This window comes from Mytilus trossulus, chromosome 2 (assembly GCF_036588685.1).
Source record: "Mytilus trossulus isolate FHL-02 chromosome 2, PNRI_Mtr1.1.1.hap1, whole genome shotgun sequence".
NCBI classification, from domain to species: Eukaryota; Metazoa; Mollusca; class Bivalvia; order Mytilida; family Mytilidae; genus Mytilus; species Mytilus trossulus.
Window position 1 is genome coordinate 95628100 of NC_086374.1, and position 20397 is coordinate 95648496.

Sequence of the window (20397 nt, forward strand, 5' to 3'; positions counted from 1 at the left end):
AAATCAAATAGTAGCTCCCTTTTTTGACGGTTTCATTGTTTTTTTTATCATTGAACATATATGATTACACTTTATTTGTTCAACCTTTCTTTTTAAAAATGTAAATCTGTTAACGAAAGAAACTACATGTATATATAAAGTCTGAATTCCAAAAACATACCAGATCCTCGAAAGGTACTTTTGTCCCAATAAAGTGTAAGGGTAAAAAATGGGTGGAAAACATCCAATTTAAACAAACTGGTCATTAATGTATAAACTGTGCAAAACCTTATTCATTTTATATAAAACATTTGAAATCAATATAAAACATTTTAATATTGAACTAGATAACTCTGTGATCCTTCCTCACAATATCAGCTGATAACGTACATTTGTTTGCATACTAGACAGCTTTATTTGTTCTCATTTATCAGAAAATGCTTCTTAGGAACAGACAGTTACTATCATCTTAAGTAGAAGTTACGATCATCATTGATAAAAATAAATACAAGTTACGATCATCATCGTGATTTTTTGTATGTCGATTTTCATTCTTCTTGTTGCTTTTTCATCCTGTCCGAAAAAAGATTTCAATGGCAATGCTTATAAAGATTTTCCTTGGCATAATACAAATCTGAAAATAAGCTGCTAAAGTGGAGAAATCCGCCTTATAAAATTTCTCTATATTTGTGTCCGCCATATTGGGATGATCGTAACTGCAGTTACAATCATCACGTTGACACCGGTGTTCAATGCACCAGTCATAAAAGCACCGAAAATTTCTGAATGAACACAGTTTTAATTGTAAATAGATTAATGATTGTTTTTTTATGTATGTCATACATGAACAATTAAAATTGAGAATGGAAATAGGGAATGTGTTTTAAAGAGACAACAACCACACCAAATAGCAGAAAACAGCTAATAGCCACCAATGGGTTTTCAACACAACAAGAACAGTCTGGGCCTTTTACAGCTGACTAATTTGGGGTTTTCTCAAAATTGTTGAAGGTCATACAGTTGGTTACAATTAATTGCTTACATCCACTTTATTTGGGCCCTTATAGCTTACTATGCCATATGGGTTTTGCTCATTGCTGAAGACTAAATTACAAGAACCTAAATTTGAAAACTGACACATCATTTCAACTCTAGTGGATAGTTGTCTCATTGGCATTCGTACCACATCTTATTTTTATATTTACACTTATTCTATTACATACATGATGCCACTTTTTTGTACTTCATGGGTTCTAATTTTGTATACTTTGTCCCGATCTAATTGGCGAAACATGTCGACAATAACGATGCAGTTTACTTAAGTGTTGTTGTCAATGTAGCGGTATTTTATTTTATTACTGTACATGTGATGGCTCAAGATTACAAATGATTTAAAAAAACAAATTTAAAAAAAACAACAGTTTTTAATTAAAAGGGTAAATAAATATCTAAATATAATTGAAAAAATAAATATGTCCTTCTTTCTATTCTATCATCGTCATCTTCATTTGAAACTTTTATTGACGAACATTGATTTTTTTGTACTGCAAACTGCACAGACGGCTTTAACTCTCCTTCTTTTGGTTGCAGGATTCCTCATGATAGACATTTGTAAGCTTTTTGTCTTCTTTTTGCACTTTAAACAATGGATCGATTTTGCTCCTACAACTGAGTTCTTTTCTTTTACTTCTTTAGCAGCCATTCTACAATATATTTTTACATGTAAATTTTTGCATTGGAATTTATGATTGTAAATTTATCCTGACCATAATCAAAATAGTAGTCTTATTTCAACTGTTCTTCACTTGTGTCACTTACTTTTTGTGCCTACAACAAGACAATGGTGAAGGGGTTATTAGTGTTACCCTTGTCTGTTGCAAACATCCTGTTCTCTACCTTAAGCTTAGCTCAACTAGATGTTATAAAACTTATACACAATGCTAATATAATAAATACCACAAAACACAGAAAAATTTGGAAATTTTGTGGCTTCACTTTTATCCTTTATGAATTATGCCCTAGATTAATAACATAGAAATGACTGATTTTTTGGTTTCCATTCACTAACTTTTGAGTTTGACTCAACCAAATTAAATATTATGAAAATTATACAGAATGCATATTACCACAAAACACAGATCAAGATTGAAATTGGGTGGTGTCACTTATAAATACCATTCTTGAGTTATGTCCCTTTAAAAATGGAAAAATTGCTAAATCTCATTGAACCCCATAGAAAATAGCAGGAAATTGAACCCCCATAAAAAAAATTGAGACTCAGGGTCTATTCATTAAATGATGCAATTATTTTTAATTAGATAAATATAGATTAATATACTTGTTATGTTATGATAACATCTTAATGATTGTGAAAGGAAAAATGTCTACCAAAATAAAAAAAAACAACTGAAGAAGGTCAATGGGCAAAACCTCAGAAATAATGGTTTATTACTACACAATAAGATAAATAGTATGCAGCAAAAAATTATGCTTTTTGAAATATCCTGCAACTTTGATAAAAAATAATTATTTTCATAGAATTGTCATACACAACTAGAGCATACTTAGGCAGCAACCATTTGATTTTCGGGGGTGGGGGTGGGGGGTGGGGGTGGGGCTATGTTTTTTTTGTGGGAAAAAAAAGTTTGTTTCCAGGTTTTGATGAAAAAAATTAATTTGTTTTTTGTTTGTTTCACCCTCATCTGCCACTATATGTAATGCTAAAATTGAAAGAAAAAAATTGTTTTCGGTTTGTCTCTAAAAAAAAAGATTGTTCTTTGCCGAAGGCGAAAAAAAAGTTTGCACAGAAAAAAAAAACATAACCCCCCCCCCCCCACCCCCCCCCCCCCCCGAAAATCAAATGGTTGCTGCCTTATGTAAAAAAGATTTTCCAAATGTTTTTCTTTTAAACAAAAGAGTAAGTTAATTGTCTTACCAAAGGATAATAATGTCCAAAAAATAACAAATTTTGGGTAAATATTTAATTGTCATGACGTCAGATCAAAACAAATTGTGAATGCTTAGAAAAAGATAAAAAAAAAAATGAGATTTATACATTGCATTATTTTCACTGTTTTAATTATAAAACATCAAATATTTGTTCATTTTCAATTAAATTTATCAAATGAAGGTGAAATAACTCTTAAGGTTCATCATAACCTTTTGGCTAAAATGGCCGTATTTACACCCCAAATTTTACTCTGAGTACAGACTAACCTATACACCTGCAACAGTTTTAAGGGATGGCAGGAACTAGATATATAAATTTTTAATGCATTTTATGCTTCAGAAAATTATAAACTTTTCTAGATTTTGCTATCCATTTTTTTTCGTTCCTGCAGAAGGTGCAAAAATTAACTAAGTAGCGAAAACGATTGAGAAGCTCCCCTCATATAATCAATGTTGTGAGTAGTATTGATTTAAATGGACAATAGATTGACAATAGACACCTGTAAACAATAGGTGATTTAACAGGTTTAAACTGTGTAACTGAGTGGACCGTATCAAATGAAACTCGGGTGTTTGTTTATTTTGCTATCTTCTGCAGACTGGAAAAAAATGCACATCAAAATGCAGGTAAGTTTTTAATTTTCTGAAACGTAGACTTCATATAACTTTTATATATCTAGTTCCTGCCATGCCTTAAAACTTTCCTGGAAGTACCAGTTTGTCTGTACTCATAGTAATTTTTTAGGTGTAAACACGGCCATATTTTTCAATTCCTTATGATGAACCTTAATGAATGACAGTGTAATATTTTCTCTCTTTAATGAAAAAGTAACATAGAAATTGTGGTTCACTCTCCAGCTTTGCCTCAGTTAACAGTGTTTTCTTGGGGTAACAATAAGTCCAACTAAACAAATCCTTGGTAATTAATAAATGAAAACAATTGCTAAATATATATTTTAAGCTATTTTTGTTTTTGTTTGTTTGCTTTTTTTCTTTTTTAAGTAATCTTTTTCCCTTTCTTTGTTTTAATTGTTTTAAATTGCTGTCACCCTTTGATATGCCAGAATGTTGGGAAGATATTCTGTGAGTTATAGCAATTCTTAATGTCACAGTATTTAAAAAAAAACTTTTGTCTTTTGAAAGTTCCCACATACTTTGTAAAAAAGAAATAAATTCTGTGGAAATAAATTTAAGAATTATAATATTAATAACAGTAATTTATTAATATAAATAAGTTGCAATATGTGCTAAATAAATGTCAGTAAGTGCTAAAATACCTTAATAACAAATTATCTGCTCCTGTCAAAATCAGCTGTTTCAGCCAAGGACTAATTTGAAACTGACTATAGTTTCTGAAAACGTCATCAAGTTCACAGGTCAATCAATACACTCTAAAAATAGTTCGTGCACACCAATGTGAAAGTAGACAAAAATGGCCTTCCAGTTGACATGTAGGATTTTGGATAATATAAATATTATAGAAGGATAAATATAAAAGAATTAAGATGTTTTAATAACATCTCACTAAGGTAATTATGCTGTAACTATGAAGTATCATTACGCATAACAAACAACTGTGCAAAACTTGCCGAAAGTGAAAATAAGTGTGACATAGTTCGCGGTAAAAAAATTTGCCGGGAAATATGAATGAAATAAATGAGAGATCACTATTATCTATCATCGGGGCTTAACAATAATTTACAATTATTCAACTGAATCCATATTATCAAGAAGGGAAAGGGGGCAGGGGTGTCAACATGTTATTTAGAAGGGTATATTGGGTATCATTGCTTGATTGCTTGTTGTTTTAAAGAATGTAGGACAGAAAGTCACAGGACAAAAAGTCACGGACAAAAAGTCACAGGACAAAAAGTCACAATTCAGTTTTTAGAGTATTTTTCTTTAAACAAGAAAAAATAGTTTTAAAAAGTTTTTGTTTTTTTTCTTGAACTCTTATATATAAAGCAACTTTGTAATTAAACTTTATTCAATAAATATCAATGATGAACAAATAATTGTTCTGAACAGTCGGAAAGCTGACCCCGGTTTGACCCTATTTCTTAAAGCAACAATGGACGTCATGTGATTACCATATATGGGCATTTTTTTACCCCAAAAAGGGAAGCCCGTTTTTTTTAATTTGTAGCTGTTACAATGAATTAAAACTAATTTGCTTTTAAGTGAACATTCTCGAGTATATAAGGAATATTTTCATTAACTCAATTATGGATTTAACTCATTTTTTTCTTTCATAATATGTCTTCAAAGTGTAGGTGTTGACCAAAAAATGTGGTCAAAAAAAATTTAAATCGTAATTTTCTTTCTTAACTTCTCGGGAAGCTATGCTGAATTTAAATTATGTTATGTAACATAACTTTGACTATGATATGTCAAATTTGTGCCAGTTGATATGCACAGATACGCAAATGTGCCAGTTAGAAGTGTCGATATTTCTGACGAAGCGGGGCCGACGGTAATTCACGAGTTACGTCCCTTTGTTTGACACTATCATGAAAAACTATTGTTATATCAAACACCATATGCTGTTATTTACAAGTGGATATTATTAAAAATAATCTCTTATATACATTTTGATACTATAAACATGTGCCAAAAAATAGAGAAAGACATTTTATCACTTTTCAGAACTCAGTCCCAGTGAAATAGGCCCTAGATGTGTCCCTATGTGCCATAATAGGGTTAATAATTTAATATTAATTTAATATTCCAAGAGTTAATTTAATATTCATGTTTTGGTAGGTATTTTTACTGCTGCAACCAAATTATTGTAACACAGAAATAAATGTCTACTCAATTTATACAAGGGGTAGTCTAAATATTCATGAATAATGGATCAAGACAGTATGAAAATGATAAAAAAACAGGAGTTCCTTTTCATTTCTGACACTTGCAAGTAGGTCCTACCTTTTTCATTTAAACTTAAAAGAGATCATAATGAAAGTATTCTGAATGTAAAATCTTCATTGTTTCAAATAAAAGGAAAATTATTTGCAATCTTTGTATGAACAATCTAAATATATCAATAAAGGTTATCTCATTGATTTCATGCAAGTTATAGTTTTAAATTAATGAATGGGCTCAAATTATAAAATGACACACTAAACCAATAAATAAATGGTGCTAATCATGAATTTGAAAATGAATAAGATTAAAATAGACTCAGTAATATTTTTCTTTTTCTATTTGAAAAAAAAAAAAATTAATAACATTAAAAAAACTATGCATTTTTATATTTATATGAGAGTTACATATATTTCAGAGCAGTTTCTGGGGGCTAAGTGGACAATTATGTTTTAGATCACAAGTCAAAATTAAGTCACACTTCATGTCAGTATGATAAAGCTTTGAATAAGATTGATTAAAATGATTCTCTGAAAGAGATTGTTTGGGCAGCAACCATTTGTTTTCAGGGAGGGGGAACTATGGATTTTTTCCCCTGACAAGTTGAAAACAATTCTTCTCTTTTCAATTTTAGCATTTCATTAAATGGCAGCTGAGGGTAAAAGAAACATTTTTTTCTCAGGGTAAAAAACAAATTATTTTTTTATCCAAAAATTGGTTATAAACTTTTTTTCTTCAAAACAATCAATACTCAATAGCCACCAACCCCTACCCCCACCAGAAAGTCAAATGGTTTGTTGGCTGTCTAGGTTCAAAATTAGGACAATACTTTTTCATTTACTTTTACAGGATTCCTTAAAATCACAAAATGTGTTTTATGTCGGTCATCTAAAGCAGTTAGTGTTGTGCAAAGACAGTATACGATTTCCTTACCTTGTTTTAGTTAAGTCATACATTTCACTGACTTAGTCTAAAGAGAATATATTAATCCAGTCAAATATTCACAGCTGATCTCGCCATTACTTTTTCAAACAAACCTACTAAATATGTGTACATTGACTGTGTTTAGATGCAAGGTGACATCAATGTGTAAGACCGAAAAACTACAATGTCAAAAAATGTCCATATTTTGGAATTTAGTTAAAACGGGGTTTCCCAAGGGGTGATAGAACGTTATACTTGATGCTTTTTTTTTTATTTTGAAATACGTGTTATTAATTTTTTGTATAGTACATGTTAGTCTTTGTTATTAAATCTATGAAAAAAAAAGAAGAAAATAAATTTAAACGACGATCAACGGCATTACGGGATCGTTAAAAGACGGCCAATTTGACATGTTTCCTGTTGATAATATAATCCATGCTTAACAAATCGAAATAAATATATTACAGACCCTAATGGCTAGTAGGAAAGTGAAAAAGGGATAAACTTCCAAATTGGCGCCAAAAAAAAAAATCCGCGAAATTAACGCAATTTCAGAATGGCGGGTTTTAATATCAGTTCCATTGTTGTCTTAAGAAAGTAGCAACAACGGTCGTTTCTAAGGGCTTGCTTTCCGACTGTGAAAACAAAATGTCAAAGTGACTTTGTACTTAAATGGCTTCATGGTGCCAAGAAATGTCCCCTTTGCATGATTAAAAATTTGATAACTTTTCATTTAACAAAGCTTATGATCAATGTCCTACACTGAAAAATAAATAGATGTAATAAAAAGAAAATATTTCAAGATCTTTCTCTTATATATTCAAACAATTGTCAAAAACATAATTGTGACTTTTTGTCCTGTGACTTTTCGTCCTATCAAATTTGTGACTTTATGTCCTGTGACTTTTTGTCCTGTGACTTTCTGTCCGTTTACCGTTTTAAATTGCTTTGGTGTAAATACTGAATGTATTTATAGCTTGGTATGAGTAAAACATTGAAGATTTTAAATGAAAAACACAAAAGATAACACCTTGGTCCTTTTGATCTGAAACAATAAAACAATTAAATATAGCAAATACACTCATTGACACTTTTATAACTTATTTTAATTTTTTTATACATGCACGCACTCCATAAATGTGCAACTATGCAGTTGACAGTGGCCGCTTTATACTGGAAGAAGAAGATAACATACCTGTCAACTCACCCGTTTTTTGCGGGTGACACCCGTTATTTTCACCTCTCACCCGGGAGTTTTTCTTTACCCGGCGGGTCCCGGGAATTTCTAACATTACCCACGGAAGTTATTGCTCTAAGATTGTGATAATCGATGTTTTTAATACAACATTATTTAAAAATACAACTTTTAACCTTGAAATAAAGTTTTTTTCTCATCTTTCTTGTCTTAAAATAAAGTGAAAATACCAATTGCTATACAAGCTTTGAAGGAAAATACTAAAATATATTTATTCTCGTTTTTTTATTAGTAAACCTTGTTATAATTAGTAACTTCCGAAAACAAAATCTCTCAAATCATTATATAAACGGCAAAACATCGGCACCCAATGAAAACAAAACAAAAACAAAGCGTGTACAAATAAAAATAAATAAAATTTCCGAGCAGCTGTTCTCATTCTATGAACTACTCCTTGTTGTAAAGTATCAAACGTGGCAGATTAAAATTTTCATTTCAATCCTTGTTTTGGTAGGCATAAAATCACTATCCATATTCATTTTGCTTATTTTTTTTATCATGTTTATTATTATTATGTTGACCGCTTATTGCTCAAAATTTTAGAGAATACAAATAATAAAAACCCAGTAAAAACGAGGGAAGAAACTCTCTAAAATAAATTTCTTTTGTCTACAAGTGAACCTGAATCAATAATTATTCATTTTCATTGACTATGATAAAGTACACACTGTAATTGACATATACGAAATATCTTTAAAATCTGTTAATTTATAAATTGTTCTCTTCTCGACGTTCAGTGGCAAATATTTCATGCAATGTTAAGGACGTCTGAAATTCAATATACAATAAATATATTGCTCAGTGGGTCCTATAAAGTAAAAGATCTGTGATGAATGCGAGAAAATAGAGGTTGTCACTGGGAAAGGATATCGATTATAATATATATGATAGGAATAGAAAACATTGTGTCTACTACTAATTTAACATCCCCATTTCGAATGAAAATGAATATTTTTAAGTCAGTGCTTCCATGATGAAACGGGTTTAAAATGTATTGAAATATCGTATGACAATACAAGTACATCGGTTAACACGTGTGTACTTTTACAAGCAAAAAATCTTAACTGAGATTTCAATCGCGGCATTTGAGTCACGGTCCTAAATAAATTGTCCAGTTCTCTTAAATAAAGCGTGTATTGCGACTGAATATTAATATTTTGCGTAATCCAGTATAACAGCTAGTTGCCTTTTTTATGATTACTTATTAGGAATACGATTATTATATGAGATACATGTACTCTGATTGATAGATGTACGAAAAAACGTAAAACAAATTTGTCGAAAGAATGCAACATTTTACATGAAAATGACGAACTAGATAATTAGTAAACACGTTAAATAAGTTGGTGTATTTTAACAAGCTTATGATCCTGTATCATTTCTTGACATCCGTTTTAAGTATGCTTAAAAGGATTTTATTCAGATTGCTTCATTCCCGCCAAAATCGTCCTTTTGTCGCCATCTTTTGACGTTGTCAGTGCCCCTGAGTATTGTGACGTTACAATGAACCTTTGACGTTCTTCACAATCAACAAGATTTGTGTGTAGAAGCCATAAATGTCCCTTTGGCAGCAAGAGTGTTAAGAGTTAGTCAACACAAAATAAAATGTTGACAGAATCCCACTTTTTTTAGACAGGATTAATTTTTTTTAACAATACACTGAGACTACTATAACACACATGTGTTATAGTAGTCTCAGCAATACACAATACACATGATTCAGATTTATTCAACACTAAAAAAATGCTGTCTCACTTTATTTTTAGACAATGACAACAAATACATGTAGGAATCCCCCCTTATTTTTTTTGGCCGATCAATGCATTTGAATGGGAGCATATAGAATTACTTTAAACATTGATTAATGTTTGGCCAAACAAAAAAATATGTGTTTACTGTCACATGCTAAAAAAAAAGGGAAGGTAGGTATGGATTTTTTTTTCATATTTCTTTTACATTGAGTCTATGGGAACAACATTGTGACTTTGACAGTGCTTACTCAAAAATAGCCAAATAAATTTTAGGGTAGGTAGGGGTCTAGGGGTACAGTTAACACACATACTTCTTTTTTTTTTGCCTGTGTATGTTTGTTTATTCTACAATATCTAGAGGTATAGGGTTAGGGCATGTTTATTAACTAGCCTTCATTTGTATGGTGTTTTTTTTTTTATTTAGGTTCATCTAGACTATATGTTTCAGAGTTCAGTGTGAAGTCCGTTTCACTTATTTGCTTAGATCATGCTGATCTGATGAGTCTGAAGTAGTTTTGAAATTGATTTTTAGCTCACCTGGCCCACAGGGCCAAGTGAGCTTTTCTCATCACTTGGCGTCCAGCGTCTGTCGTCCGGCGTCTTCGTCCGTCGTTAGCTTTTACAAAAATCTTCTCCTTTGAAACTACTGGGCCAAATTAAACCAAACTTGGCCACAATCATCATTGGAGTATTAAGGGCATACAATACAGTTACAGGGTAGGTAATGACATTGCTAACGTCAAATGTTATTTTCGCGACGTCAAACTGTGACATATCGGGAAAAGATGCATTTTTCGACTGATTTTTATCATTCAAACTGATTTAATTTGAAAACGAGTTCATGGACCCCTATTTTTCAAAACAGCAATTTGTTTCATTTTGAAGAGAGATTATGTGACTCAAATTTTATTAAACTGTAAATAGAGGATTTTTTTTAATTTTGAAAAACATGCAGCAAAAAATGACGTATTTTCCTCAATTCATGAACATTTGATAAATATGAGTTATTTCTGAATTAAAAATGCATATTTTTTAAATATACTTATAAAATACAGAAATTACCGATTATTCAACAAAAAACAATTTGTGTTTATCTTTGATAACAAAAAAGTTATGTCTTTCTTTCAAAAAAGAAATTACGGCCACAAATCTGAATTTTGAGCAAATATACAAAATTTAGACCTCATTTTACGCAAAAAGTAGCACATGAAGGTATTTTTTTTATTACATATATTTGATTTAATCAGGTGAAAAATAGCCTACATGCAAATTTTCATGAACTTGTAAATACAGGATCAAAACTGTATCATATGCCCTTAAGTTTAAAAATTGTGTCCCCTGACATGGTCAACCAACCAAGATGGCCGCCATGGCTTAAAATAGAACATAGGGGTAAAATGCAGTTTTTGGCTTATAACTCAGAAACCAAAGCATTTAAAGGAAATCTGATAAAAGGTAAAATTCTTTATCAGGTCAAGATCTATCTGCCCTGAAAATTTCAGATGAATTGAACAACCCGTTGTTGGGTTGCTGCCCTTGAACTGGTAATTTTAAGGAAATTTTGCTGTTTTTAGTTATTATCTTGAATAATATTATAGATAGAGATAAATTGTAAACAGCAATAATGTTCAGCAAAATAAGATTTATAAATTATTCAACATGACTGAAATGGTCAGTTGACCCCTTTATGAGTTATTGCCCTTTATAGTCAATTTTTAACAATTTTTTCGTAAATCTGAGTAATCTTTTACAAAAATCTCCTGTGAAACTACTGGGCCAAATTAAACCAAACTTGGCCACAATCATCATTTGGGTATCTTGTTTACAAATTGTGTCCGTTGACCCGATGAACCAACCAAGATGGCCGCCATGGCTAAAAATAGATAATAGAGGTAAAATGCAGTTTTTGGCTTATAACTAAAAAATTCAAGCATTTATAGAAAATCTGAAAGTGATTCAATTGCTTATCAGGTCAAGATCTATCTGCCCTGAAAATTTCAGATGAATCGAACAACCAGTTGTTGGGTTTCTGCCTCTAAAATTGGTAATTTTAAGGAAATTTTGCTGTTTTTGGTTATTATCTTGAATAATATTATAGATAGAGATAAACAGTGAACATCAATAATGTTCAGCAAAGTAAGATTTACAAATAAGTCAACACGACCGATATGGTCAGTTGTCCCCTTTAGGAGTTATTGACCTTTATAGTCAATTTTTTACATTTTTCATAAATTTTTATAGATTTTTAGAAAATATTTTCCACTCTAATTACTGCGCCAAGTTCATTTCATATAGAGATAATTGTAGCAACAAGAATGTTCGGTAAAGTAAGATCTATAAACACATCACCATCATCAAAACACAATTTTGTTATGAATTTATCTGTGTCCATTGTTTAATATGCACATACACCAAGGTGAGCGACACAGGTTCTTGAGAGCCTCTAGTTACAGATTGCTATTTTATGTTGTGCTGATAACCATTACATGTACTTTGAATTCTGTCCAAGGTTAGGAGAGGGTTATAAATTAGCACTAAAAACATATTTCAGCCTGCCACATTCTATACATGTATGTACCTGTAACAAGTCAGTAGCCAGATTTTGTTGGCCTTTGTCATGTCTGACCCTTTCATCATGTTCATAAATGAGTAATCATGGGTAATCAGTATGTGTTTTGCTAAATGTTATATGTAGTAGGATGACCTATAGATGCTTAATAGATGCACTTCATTTTCACTCTGTTCAATAGTTGTATCATTGTCTATCATCAGGTCCAAATCTCCTTATTATACCCCATGCTATGAAGTTGCAAAGGGTATAATGTTTTTTACCCGCCCGTCAGTCCTGTTTCTTGTCATCACAACTCCTTTGAAGCCACACAACAGAATTTCATGAAACCTTTGTAGACGATAAGGACAATACTACATTAAATGTACTATGTAAATGTGAATACTGACAGGAAATTGTGATTCAATTTTTTTTCTAGAAGTTACGCCCCTTTGAACTTATTTGCTTCACTATACTACTGCAACAGTTTGTCACCCCAACTCCTCTGAAACCACACAACATAATTTCATAAAACTTAATAGATATTTAGGACATTTACAGGAAATTTTATGATTCAGTTTTTTTTCTAGGAGTTATGCCCCTTTAAACTTATTTGCCTCAATATACTACTGCAACAGTTTTTCATCAAAACTCCTCTGAAACTTCACCACAGAATTTCATGAAATCTTTTAAATTACACATGTTATAAGGACATACTTAATGAAGATGTGCATATTGACAGGAAATTATGATTCAATTTTTTTTCTTACAGTTATTTTATTTGTCCAGTGACAATGTGCATGATGTGGGGATGAGGGGGTATGACTGAGCGCGCTCACTATTAAGGTTCTTAAATTTCAAATACATCAATGATCATTTGATAGCAATAAAATTGAGAATGGAAACAGGAAATGTGTCTGACAAACAATTCAATTCAACCCGACCAAAAAGCAGAAAATAACCCAAGGCTACCAACATGACCAATGGGTATTCAACACTGTGAAAAATCCCTGCACCTAGAAGGGGGCTTCAAACATTTATTTTATGGATGAAATTTATTACTGTAGAAAAATAAATTGAATTGTCAACAGACTAGGCGAGAAATGATCACATTCATAACCTCAAAAATGTGAGGAACTCAACATTTTGGTATTGAAAGACACTACATGTAGGACATCATGCATGTGGAAAGACACTACATGTAGGACATCATGCATATGGAAAGACACTACATGTAGGACATCATGCATGTGGAAAGACACTACATGTAGGACATCATGCATATGGAAAGACACTACATGTAGGACATCATGCATGTGGAAAGACACTACATGTAGGACATCATGCATGTGGAAAGACACTACATGTAGGACATCATGCATATGGAAAGACACTACATGTAGGACATCATGCATATGGAAAGACACTACATGTAGGACATCATGCATTTGGAAATGAGACTGATTGATGGAGTAAAAAAAAGGCCACACAAAATATCAAGCTAGTTTATTTTGCTATCTCATTTATCAAAATATTTGTACGTCCATTTAAACGTACATTGATTTTTCTTGTCCACAATTTGCACAATAAGTTTCAACTCTTCTTTTTCCAGCTGCATCTATAATTAATTTTATTTGTAAGTTGTTTGTCTTCACGTTACAGACTACACAATAGATCTTTTCTGTAACAGGTGCCTGCATCCTACAACAATATAACTTTGTCTTATACATGGTATAAGTACTGGTAAACATGTATATATATAACGTCCCTTTACCTCAATAGATGATGTCTTTGATCATGCACCCCTTGTATGATCTATTTAAATTTTAGATATGTCTGAAGTTTCCTTTTGTTTTATTTTCAAATATTAAGTACACATAATTGTATTTTAAACAGTTTCCTTGTTTTTTTTAAACTTGACTTTATCAACACTGATTATAAATTGTAAAGAATTCCTCTTTGTTAATGTCAAGTGTAATCAAGTCCTCATTATACAATTAATTGTTATTTGTGGAATTGAAAAACAATGTTAGGTACTTTTTTTCAGTAAAGTCTTTGTTATAAAGTTCATGTTTTGCAATATTTCATAATAAGTAATTTAATGCCAGTATTTATTTTTTGTATTTTTTTGTATGAAAATATGACTGTTTCCACAATTATTTTATACACAATTTTCAAGTCCTTTGTGCTCTTCTACAACTCCTTAGTGCGCAAAGGAGGTCCATTGCAGTGTTTTAAGAGACAATATAGGACAGGCTCTTAAAAAGAGCCTGCAGTTTTATTACCTTAAAAATATGACGTGGAATGGACAAAATGATGGAAGATTAAACTATATATATATTAAATAAGAAGATATGGTATGTTATTACCAGTTAGACAACTTCTCCACCATAGACCAAATGACATTAAAGTTTTACAATCATGCATATTTTTCATATAAACATCAAATATTCTCTAAATAATTAATATTAATTTACCTTAAACTGTTTTTTTTCTGATTGAAATCAGTGTTGATATAATGCTTAATAGATTTTTTCCTTTCTTGTTGTTTTTAATACCTTTGTTATAACTTAAAAGTGGTCACATTAACGTCGCATCCCCTTTATATACCCGGTTATTTTCAAAAAGTTTAGGTATCATATGTTTGAGGTTTGCAAAGTTCCAGTGAGCTATGTTCAGAAGTGGCACATCCTGTATGAATAATTACAGTATTTCTAGAAAAGTCTGGGTATTGTTACGATAGGTCTTTTTGAAAAAAATATCTTTTGAAAAATATCTATTTTCAAATGTGTTATGATTTTATTTACCAAAAAAAAGGTAATTCTTTTACACAAATTATCCTGAAATGTACAGTATGTCATAATATTTTTCTATTTAGGTAATTGCATGTTGAATCATATATAATAATTGAGATATTGAATTCACAGAATGATTTGATAGTTTCATAAACAAAATGTTAGGGGGTCATACCCAGACAGGTATTGTTTTTACCCCTGTCCATCTGTCAATAGATATAAGGAAGATGTGATCAGAGTTAATGGTATTTTTGGTTAAACTTCTATAGTTTTCAATCTAGAATGGTATATTATATAAAAAAGAAGATGTGGTATGATTGCCAATGAGACAATTATCCACAAAAGACCAAAATGACACAAACATTAACAATTATAGGTCACTGTACGGCCTTCAACAATGAGCAAAGCCCATACCACATATAGTCAGCTATAAAAGGCCCAGATAAGACAATATTATGCAGGGTTTCAGTACTTATAAATGACAGAATGTTGAATTTTCTTCTTTTGGTTTTCAAGTATGTATGCAGGGTACCATTACATGGTTTACCAATTAAGCACTCTAAATACAGATTCATTTTGGAAATTCAATTAAATCTCCCCTAATTTTGCCATTTAGTCCAAAATGATGTGTATTCAGAATGACCTTAAATGACCCAAACAAAAACATAATCAAAGATTGTCCATCATAAATGATAAAGATATATATATGTAGGTTTCTATATAGTTATAAAAATATATCATGTATATATATAGGTGTAATACCACCATTGATTTTTCCCTATTAGTCTTTGTTAAATTGGTACTTTTAAAAAAATTGTACAGTATTTACCTTTATTTCAACCAAAGAAATACTTTGCATGTGTAAAGTTTAATCCTTTCCAGTGATACAGTGAAAATTTCACACAACATTTCATTGCATATATAAGAAAATAATCATCACCGTAAGTAAACAACCCAATTTTTACACTGTTATTTTACTGGTTACCTGCTTTGGTAGCTATGTAACCTTAATGTTCCAAAATATTTTATAAGACCATCAAATAAAAAAAGAATGATGCTTTCAGACATCCAACATACATATCTACGACTCAGAAAAATTTAAGTGCATTGAAATGCAGGGTTAATTTTCTACAACTGACAAATTCAAGGGAATATTTTTTTAGGCCTACTTTTGTATGCAACCGGATGTGACGTACCATGATTTGGTGGTATTACACCTAAAGAACACCTAAATGTCAAATAAACTTAATGTAATTTTTTTCCCTCCAATTGCAAGTTATTTCAAGCATAACTGTCAAGTTTTGTCTCAGTCAGAGCTATAGTTTCAGAGAAAATCACTATAATGGTATGATCTTTTTAATTTTATCAACAAATTAGAGTTTTTATATCAATTTCAATGTCCATTGAACATAGAAAATGATACTGAAAATGAATGTGCGAGTGTCCCGGGCATCCATGTACTATGGACACATTCTTGTTTTGCAATCAATTAAAATCTGAAATAACAGAATCAATTCTTAAATGTAATTTTTTTTTTTTGTATTTAATAGGTGCGATAGTGATGGACAATTTCAGAAAAAGCAGTGTTTAGATTCACATGGAATCTGCTGGTGTGTGCATTCAAATGGAACAAAAATTAAAGATTCAGATGTAAGGGGAAACCCAGATTGCTCAAAAGGTATAATTTTGTATTGCATTATATAAGAAGTTCAAGTCTTTCAAATAAGCATGCTCAAATTTCAATATATTAAATGAATACTTGCATTTTAGTCTTAACTCTGTTCTATCTATAGAAGTAAAACAGAAAAAATAAAGAAATACAATGTATACAAAGAAGAAAAAAATACAAAAATCTGAAAAGTGAGAACACCTAAAATTGAGCATGATAAATTGACCCTATAGCTAGTGACCATACACCTTGGTAAACTCAGAGCACCAGAAAAGTCCAATACTCTACTAGTGACTAATTGACAATTTGTTAAAATTTAATTGCTGTCGTTTGATGATAATTTCAAATATAAACAAAGAGAAAAAAATGTAAATCAGTTGTATGTATTCTTTAATAGTGGGATAATCAACTGCTAAATTAAAGGCCATTTTACTTACCGGTATATGGACTGCCACTGGAAGATTTCTTTATCCCCAAAGAACTTGATAATTTAGAAATCCGTTGTGTATAATATTTATAGTGTTTTTTACTCCTCAGTTTTTTCTGACCTCTAAGTTTATTGATACAAAACAAATTTTTTAATGCCTTGAGCTCAGATTTTAAAATATGAATATTCTGATGGAGCAAATCAAGTATTGAGATAGAAAACAAATGTTAAACAGCCTTTCAATTTTATTATGTTTTCAATAGCAACAAGAGCAGGAAGTTGTCCTAGTCCTGATCAATGGACCATGATGGATTTATTAGACGATGGCTGCAAGTCTGATGATAATTGTTCTGGACCTGATGATAAATGCTGCTTTAATGGATTAGGGAACCAGTGCGTGCCACCAGATGGCATGCTTACAAGTGAGTACTTAATGGATTAGGGTACCAGTGTGTGCCACCAGATGGCATGCTTACAAGTGAGTATTTAATGGATTAAGGTACCAGTGTGTGCCACCAGATGGCATGCTTACAAGTGAGTATTTAATGGATTAGGGTACCAGTGTATACCATCAGATGGCATGCTTACAAGTGAGTATTTAATGGATAAGGGTACCAGTGTGTGCCACCAGATGGCATGCTTACAAGTGAGTACTTAATGGATTAGGATACCAGTGTGTGCCACCAGATGGCATGCTTACAAGTGAGTATTTAATGGATTAGTGTACCAGTGTGTGCCACCAGATGACATGCTTACAAGTGAGTATTTAATGGATTAGGGTACCAGTGTGTGCCACCAGATGACATGCTTACAAGTGAGTATTTAATGGATTAGGGTACCAGTGTGTGCCCCCAGATGGCATGCTTACAAGTAAGTATTTAAGGCAGCAGTCCTATTGCGCCATTACTGTTTTTCAGGGGTATCATTTGTGCCAATTTTTTTTTTCTAAATGTATCAATTGTGCCAATATTTTTGGAACTCATTTGCACCAATTTACCTGTATACTTATCTATCATAAATATTAATGACTAATATTTATTCTTATTTTTGGCTAAAAAAAGTATCATATTTTCAGAGATATTTCACCATGAAAATGAGCATCTGGAGAGAAATGACTTGGAACGCATTAGACAGACAGAGAGGGAAGCAATCTTATTGCTTTGCTGAATATTTAATACAATATATGCCAAAACAAAAGAAAACAGAAGCTTTTTTTGATAATTTTTTAGCCACATATGATGATAACACAGTGCTTTGTTCCCACCATTGGTATGGGCTATCTATCACATGACGTACCAGTAATGAAGCAGATGTATAATAATCCACATAAATTATTATGAACTGTTTAATGAGTTTCATCCTTCAATGTTTGTTTTTTTGGTACAATAAAGTGAAGCTACAAGCTACTACATACATTAAATTGGGGCTTACCCATGCAGCAACATTTTCCGTGTAAACTGACAGTTCCATGTCTGAATTAAGGAGGAGGGAAGTCATCTTTCTTCTAATTTGGTGCAATCATATGTTTTTTTTTCTGGCGGAAATGATACCATGTAATTTTAAAATGAGTAGAGCAAATGTAGCTTTGGAAAAAAATAGTTGTGGCGCTTAAGGACGCATTTTTGGCGCAAACAGATCTATCCCATATTTAAAAAGTGATTGTTGCTAGTATGACCATGGCTGTTGTTTTAGTGAAATATTTATTTTTATGTTGTCAGGGTATACCTACTGTGCATAGAACACTTCCTTAATTCCTGATATCCAAATTTATGGAAAAATTGATATTCCATTAGCTGTTTGTATCAGTATTGATTATTTGTGCTGTGTCTCACAAGGGAAGCATGTCCAATGATGTCATGACTGTTTTTTTAGTTTAAACAATCTATTTCCTGTTAAAAAACTAGAAGGTGCATTTGATGAGTTTGATGAACCTGAAAATAATTTCTCCTGAAGTTTATGATCTCTGTGTTTTTTGTTCCAGCTGAAAGAGACAGAAGAAGTTTACCAACACCAGGTAATTACATCAGATTAAATGAAAGAAACATTGAAATAGTTATAATTAAAACATTTTGCCAGTTTAATATGTAGTTGAAAGGAAAAATAAAGAACTGAAGAAGGCCAATGGTCGAAACGTCTTGAAAAATTGGTTTTATTTATACAATTATATAGTTTAATATTAATAAATAAATATAAGGAGATGTAGTGTTATTGTCAATGAAACAACTATTCAAGTGACATGGATTTACATGTAAGAAGCTACCGTATATATATATTAGGTCATCATACATCCTTCTACAATGAGCAAATCCATACTTGCTTTACTTATAGTCTGCAATGAAAGGCTCTTGACATGAAAAAAAATGTGACACCATTCAGAGGATAAAAGAAATTATGACAAAACTATGTGGGAAAAACAAATATGAACAACTGCAACTAAAAAAAACCACTAAATGACTGAATATTGAATGGACGTATAGAATGTGTTCCTTGTCAAAAAAAAATTCTGTGGATTGAGGAAAAGTTGAAATTTCCATGGATATTTGATTTCTTGGTTTTGCTAAATAAAAACTTACAGAAAATGTATACTTCTTGGAACATTTCTTTTTCCACCAAATCCACGAAAATTGATATCCCATAATAAAATAATGCACAGTAAATAGGTTAAGTAAAGTTTTGATGTGATTTTGATTAGGATGTTCTAATGGAAAGATGATGAAGTGTTGTGCCATTGATCTCTGTTTGCATGCTGTTTGTCCCAATAATCCACAAGCTGTGTGTCGTATCAATCCATGCAATGACTGTTCCACTGAGTTCTATGACCAGATCAATCGGAAAGTAGACAGCTGTTTTGATGGTAAGTCCATTTCTAATATTGTAAAACAGAAATAAATGATTTGGGATTTTTTTTTGTTGGTGAAAACATTGTAGTTTATTTTGATGTTCATTAAAAAATGTTTGCACTTTATTTTTGGTGCTAAATAAACCAAGATATGACAGCAGAAGTTGCTTGTTTAAGGTTTCAAATAGACATGATAGATGTAAATATCATTGAAATTTTACCATTGAAATAATACATATAAGTAATTGTAACCAAGCAGTGTTTGATGTCATCCCCCCTCTGTACAGTAAATTAGAATACTCCACATACTATAAATTGCCCTTTTTTATGCCCCACCTACGATTACTCCACCTAACATTGTAGAGGAGCATTATGTTTTCTGGTCTGTCTGTCCCACTC

General features: G+C 31.4%; 1 protein-coding gene and 1 long non-coding RNA gene across 8 annotated transcripts in view; one reads left to right on the forward strand and one right to left on the reverse strand.

Moving 5' to 3' along the window:
* LOC134708427 (papilin-like) overlaps window positions 1-20397 on the forward strand; it is a 170289-nt gene that overhangs the window by 119014 nt on the left and 30878 nt on the right. For 6 of the 7 annotated variants that reach the window (XM_063568937.1, XM_063568940.1, XM_063568941.1 and 3 more), the window contains 4 exons: window positions 16614-16741; window positions 17423-17581; window positions 19141-19173; window positions 19852-20013. In XM_063568937.1, coding sequence (XP_063425007.1) covers window positions 16614-16741; window positions 17423-17581; window positions 19141-19173; window positions 19852-20013 — 482 coding nt within the window. Of the gene's footprint in view, window positions 1-4317; window positions 4458-16613; window positions 16742-17422; window positions 17582-19140; window positions 19174-19851; window positions 20014-20397 lie in introns of those variants that run through there. The other variant, XM_063568942.1, reaches the window with a different exon arrangement.
* LOC134708431 (uncharacterized) lies at window positions 1384-4346 on the reverse strand. The gene is made up of 2 exons (XR_010105838.1): window positions 4206-4346; window positions 1384-1682 (listed from the first exon to the last, which is right to left on the reverse strand). It is a non-coding gene; the product is annotated as an uncharacterized LOC134708431 (long non-coding RNA).